Here is a 5,624-nt window from a genome sequence, read left to right as displayed (position 1 = left end):
CTTCGCCACTGTATTGCTTCAAGTTCCAGAATTCTTCCTCCAGGCGCTTAACTTCGTTGGGAGGGCAGAATTCTCGCGTAAGAATTTCCTTGAATTCCTCCCATGTCATGCTAGAAGCAGCCTCTGCGCCACGCGCATGAGCTACTCCATTCCACCATGTAAGCGCTCTGGATTCCAGGACGCTGGAAGCATATAGGGTTCGTCTGTCTGAGGGGCATTGGGTATGGAGGAAAGTGTTTTCAATCTTTTCGAGCCATTGGAGCATCACGGTGGCTCCTTCAAGACCTGTGAACTTTGGAGGGTTACCCGCGTTAAAGGACTTAATGTTATAACTCGAGGTATTGGTATTGTTTTGGCTCAAAGCTTGGGCTATTGCGGCGGCCATTTCCTGGGAACGTTGCTGTCTACGCATGCGCGAGGCTTCTCTTCTCTGAAATCGGCGAGATAGCGGAGGCATTCTATAAAAATTTTAATTTTAGTTAATATCTTGGTTTTTATCGCAAAGTTTTAATCTTATAAAGCTTGGTTTCACGGAGTTAGATGCTATCAAAAGTTAAAGTAGATTAAATGACCCTAAATGCAGACTTAATAAAGGTAACAATTTCGAATCAAGAATCGACAATTCATGTATCACCATGACTTTCCGAATTCCCAATTTAAAATATACGAGCAAACGAGTATTGGAGATTGACGATTCATGTATCACCATGACTTTTCAATCCTCAATATAAAACATACAAGAAAATGAGTATTGGAGGTTGACAATTCATGTATCACCATGACTTTTCAAGTCTCCAACCTCAGAACATAATCGTAAATGGAAATTGAAAATCAACTATTCATGTATCACCATGACTTTTCGGATTTTCAATCCCAACAAACGAATATGTAAGTAAAATCAATAAAAATCGAAATTCACAAAAATCGAAATATCGCGGAATAAAACATAAAATCATATACTGCGCAAGCGCGAGCATATTCATAAATAACGAGTAATTAACAATAAGCGCGCAAACATGAGATTTCTCTCATGCGCGAGAAGGGACTCTTAGGTATTCTAGGCCGTTACGTCTAACCACCTATCCTAAAGTCAACGAGCTCTGATACCAATCTGTAACACCCCGACCAAAGGCGGATTATACATCGGGGCGCCACGTATTGCTTCATTACTCGCGACACTATTGGTGTCAATATTTATTAATACACATTTTATCGCGCACGCGCAGCGGGGAAAATAAAGAACATAAATCAAACATAAATCAATATATTATAAATTATAACATTCAAACAACATTAACTTGTCTTAATACATTTTAATTCTAGGTCCAAAAGTGAAAACGTCCTACGTGTCCACAAGCTCCAAAACAGCTACTGCAAACCTGATCATGTGTTAAAATAAACGTCAAACACTTGCGTGTTGGTGAGAAATCAAGTTTAATACAATACATAGATAATCATAAATCTGCGCGCAACATGTGTATGTCTGGTTTTCAACAAGGGTGTAATCTGATTGGGACCAACTCTAAGAGACAAGACTGCCAGTGCTCTCAATTGAGCTCACAAACAAGACTAACTGTGCAAGTGTAACAAAAGAGAAAATCATAAACGAATGTTCTCCCGTGTTCATCTAATGGTACCATGAAAACTGCGGAATAGACCGACAAGACGGTTAATGATCCACACATACAAATAAACAGCCAAGTCTACGTCCTCAACACATGGGATACTGCGCGACTAAAGTTCATAAACAAGTTTAAGACTCTAAGTTTGTATGAACACATGAACATCCCAAAACATTAAAAGCAAAAAGGGATTAGGTACGAGATTACTCACTTGATAATCGGTGCGGTGTAAGATAAAGCAAGAACCAACTTTAAACAAGCACAAGTTAACCTATAATTAAAGATTATTGTTTTAATGATTGGTTTTAAGTCTTGATTACAAGTTAGCATAATTAATAAGTTATTAAATATAATATATTACCGGAAAACAGGGCAGAGGAGAGGAGAAAACGGAGGCAGAGAGGGAGGCGGCAGAGAGAGCAAGGAGGAGGTCAGGAGAGAGTAAGTGTTTTGTGTGTGTAGTGTTAGGAAAAATAATACTATTATTTATAGAGAAACCCTAGGAGACATAAATCCAGAAAAAAAGGGAAAAGATTCCAAGACAAACAGAACAAGACAAAACAAAAGATAACAAAAGATATCAAAAGATATGGCAGCTGCAGGGGGCAAGATAAAGCTGTCAGGGAACAGTAAAAAAAGCATGGGCGGTTCAGATAAAGGTACTGGTCAAGCATGGCAAAAGCAGATCTCAAAAGATAATGTCAGTCACTTTTTCTACCGACCAATGGGGTTGGTACGCATGCTGCGCCGAAAGTAACTATTCAGACATTAGATAGGTTAGGTCAACAGCTCAGAAGAAAAGACATTACAAAAGCAAACGGCTAGAATAAACAGAAGACTAGACTAAAGGGTCAAGCGCGAGAAGGCTGAGTGCGCGAGCGCGAAGGCTGGCACAACAATCCTTAGCGTGCTGCGGGAAGAATCACAATTCCTTAGCGCGCTGCGTGAAGAACCTGGAATTCTAAGCGCATCGCGGGAAGAACATACATTCTTAGCGCATTGCGGGAAGAACATGCATTCTTAGCGCGCTGCGAGAAGAGTTCTCTTCACGCATCGCAGGAACAAGATGTCTTCACGCAGGCTTCCATGTAAGGAGTCTGGCGCGTGGAGCTGCAGACATCCTTAGGCGGGAAGAACCAAAGGATAAGCAAAGAGTTTGAAGAAAAAGAGGGAAACAAGGCGTAAGGGCGGGACGGCGACAAGAGGGAAAAGAAGGCGGAAAGAGAGAAGGAAGAGGGACGGGACGGCGGAAAGAAAGAGAGAGAAAGAGGCGGGAAGGAAAAGTATATTATTATTATTAAAAGTAAAATATAAGTATAAATAAATATTAAATCATAAAAGAAAGAGTTCGGGTAAGAGAAACGGGTACCTGGGTCGGGTCGGATCGGGCAGATGTCACACTCTACTACGTGCATTTGCTGATCGATTCCCTTCTTGCATGACTTGTAGGGCATGTTCTTCAAATCTTTCTATTTTCTCACGGGATCTGCTATTTATTCTTTCTTCTTATGATTGCAAGGAACTCATCAGCCTCACAGGAGTGAGTTTGGACAAATCAAAGGATACTTCAATAGATGGAACAATATGATCAAACTTCGGAGATAAACTTCGAAGTATCTTCTCAACTATGGTTTGATTAGAAATGATCTCCCCATATGCTCTTTTCTGGCTCACATTCCCTATGACTCTAGAGAAGTATTCTCCAACAGTTTCGTTGTCTTTCATAGAGAGATTCTCAAACTCTCTTCTTAACCCTTGTAATTTTATAGCTTTCACTTGGGTATCTCCTTGATACTCCATCTTCAGTATATCCCAACTTTCTTTGGATGATTCAGCAGCTGCAATTCGAGAAAATAGATGATCATGAACGGCCTGTTGGATAATGGCCATGGCATGGGCATCTCTTTTCTTAACGTTCTTGAGTTTGATTTCATCAGGTTCAGCATTGTTGACTCCTTGTTCCACCAGATCCCAAAGATCTCTAGACTTTAGAATGGTTTTCATACGTATGCTCCAATGTTCATACCCTTCTCCCTTACAGACAGGAATCGGAGTAGGAGCAGTGGGCATAGTACTTGTTTGATCGGCCATTGATTGAGAAGTAGAGGAAGGAATGGAAAATGGACCACACTCAAGCTCTGATACCACTGTTGATATCAAAACTGTTAATAACACTCAAATATATTTCTCACTTAGATCAATACTCAAGGCTTTTTTATTATGCAAAAGTGAATGAATGAAACAAGAAAGGAGGCTGCGTTTTATAAGCAGCATTACAACGGAAAGAAACCTGAAATGCCTACAATTGTGGATCACACAGACTTATTCAACTAAATAATAACGTAAATAAAAGAACTGGTAAACTAAGCCTTGAACTTCGGATGACCAAACCAATCACCACGTGCATATCAAATGGGGGTTTGAATCATATTTCAATAGGGTCATGATGAACACTAACGCCAGTGAAGACCAATAATGGCCTGCATAAGTGATGACATGTTGCGATGAATTGGGATGTGTCACGATGAACAGTGAAGGGTCGTGATAGATATTAACAACGAACAGATGTGGGAATAGGATGCTAATCGAGGGTTTCAAAAACAGAGACAAGATCCATAAGCAACAGTGACTAGGGTTTATACTGAGAGCCTTATCTTTGATACCGTGTCATTGGATTGAATAATGAATGCAATTACAAGGAGAAGAACCTCAATATATTAGAAAGAGGCCTTAACGAGACCTAGAAACCTTTTACAAACCATAAACTAATAAATTACAATAATAACAACTAACAATCTGCTTAATTAGGTCTCTCTTTAACTGTTATCGGCTGATGACGATATATTTCAAGATATAAATTAATAGAAGTCTTATTTTTCATCTAGATACCTGTGACTTGTGAGTTCGTCTCCAACGAATACAAACTATGCACACCAAGAAAAAAAGATAGATAGTTTTCATCATAAAATAGTTGGTTTGTTCTAAAGTGCTATAGACTAGATTAGATTTTTTGTACTCATAGTCATCATTCTCCCTCTAGCTTCACACACACACGACAGGGTTAAAGTTGTAAGAATTTATATCAATACATGTATTCAAAGTCTAATAGGGCAAGATAAGAGCTCTAATAGGGTAAGAGAAGATTGATGGTGCAACGGGCGAGTGGGTGTTTGTGTATCGGTCAACCTAGGCACAAAGTGGCCCGCATAAGTTGCTAAGAGTCATTAAAACAAAGTCCCAAATGCGGGTGCTTGTCAACTCTCACAAAATACAGATAAGATTTTCCTCACTTGGGGTCAACTTTCTCTTTTCTATAAAATATAAATGTTAAATTAACAAACACAGGTTTTCCAGTCATTGTTTTCTAAACCTATAATTATTGGACTAAAGATTCAGTTAGATATCATTCGGTGGAGTGGAGGTGGCAGATAGGGTTGGTAAAGCATATTAATAACCACATTTGGTGTTCAAATGTGCATCAACTCATAGTTAGTATTTTTGAATTGGTTCGGCACAAAATAAAATACGTCCAAACAAATTCAAAAGATGCTAATTCAATAATTTTTTTTACTAACCTAGTGTATTTTTTCATAACAAAAAATCATTAAAAGATGATTAATTCATTCAAGGAAATAGGGTCCGAGTCCTGGCTTGCCAATTTTTACTAACCTCACTATCACTAATTTATATGGAAGATATGAGGGATGATCCTGGCTTGTCAGGGTTCGAGTCCTGATCTCATCCGGTTTTACCGGCTCCTCGCTGTCGTGCCGTTTGGTGGGCGTGGGGGTCGGGTTTTATCCGAGGAATCCCTCAATAGGTGGACCGCTAGGGGCTCCGTTTATCCGGACTCGTGGCCTGCTCGGGCTACCTTTAGCCATTGGAGGCCGCGTACGGAATACCCGACGTTACCTAGTTGGCCGTTCAAAAAAAAAGGAAATAGGGTTAATCAATATTCCAACTACCATCAATTATAATTTATTTCAATCACGCAACAAACTT

The 5,624-nt window shown here is 39.5% G+C and overlaps 1 protein-coding gene across 1 annotated transcript; it reads right to left on the bottom strand.

The window, feature by feature from the left end:
- Positions 1-3,128: 3,128 nt before the first annotated feature.
- Positions 3,129-3,713, bottom strand: LOC143627842 (uncharacterized). The gene has a single exon (XM_077097562.1). It carries the CDS (start codon positions 3,711-3,713, stop codon positions 3,129-3,131), a length of 585 nt encoding a protein of 194 aa, XP_076953677.1.
- Between the last annotated feature and the right edge of the window lie 1,911 nt (positions 3,714-5,624).

This window comes from Bidens hawaiensis, unplaced genomic scaffold (genome assembly GCF_021521415.1).
Source record: "Bidens hawaiensis isolate Kalapana, Puna unplaced genomic scaffold, B.hawaiensis_p1.1 tig00004743_1, whole genome shotgun sequence".
Lineage (NCBI taxonomy): Eukaryota > Viridiplantae > Streptophyta > Magnoliopsida > Asterales > Asteraceae > Bidens > Bidens hawaiensis.
The sequence above is the reverse complement of the archived record's forward strand: the minus strand, read 5'-3'. Positions and strand labels throughout refer to the sequence as shown.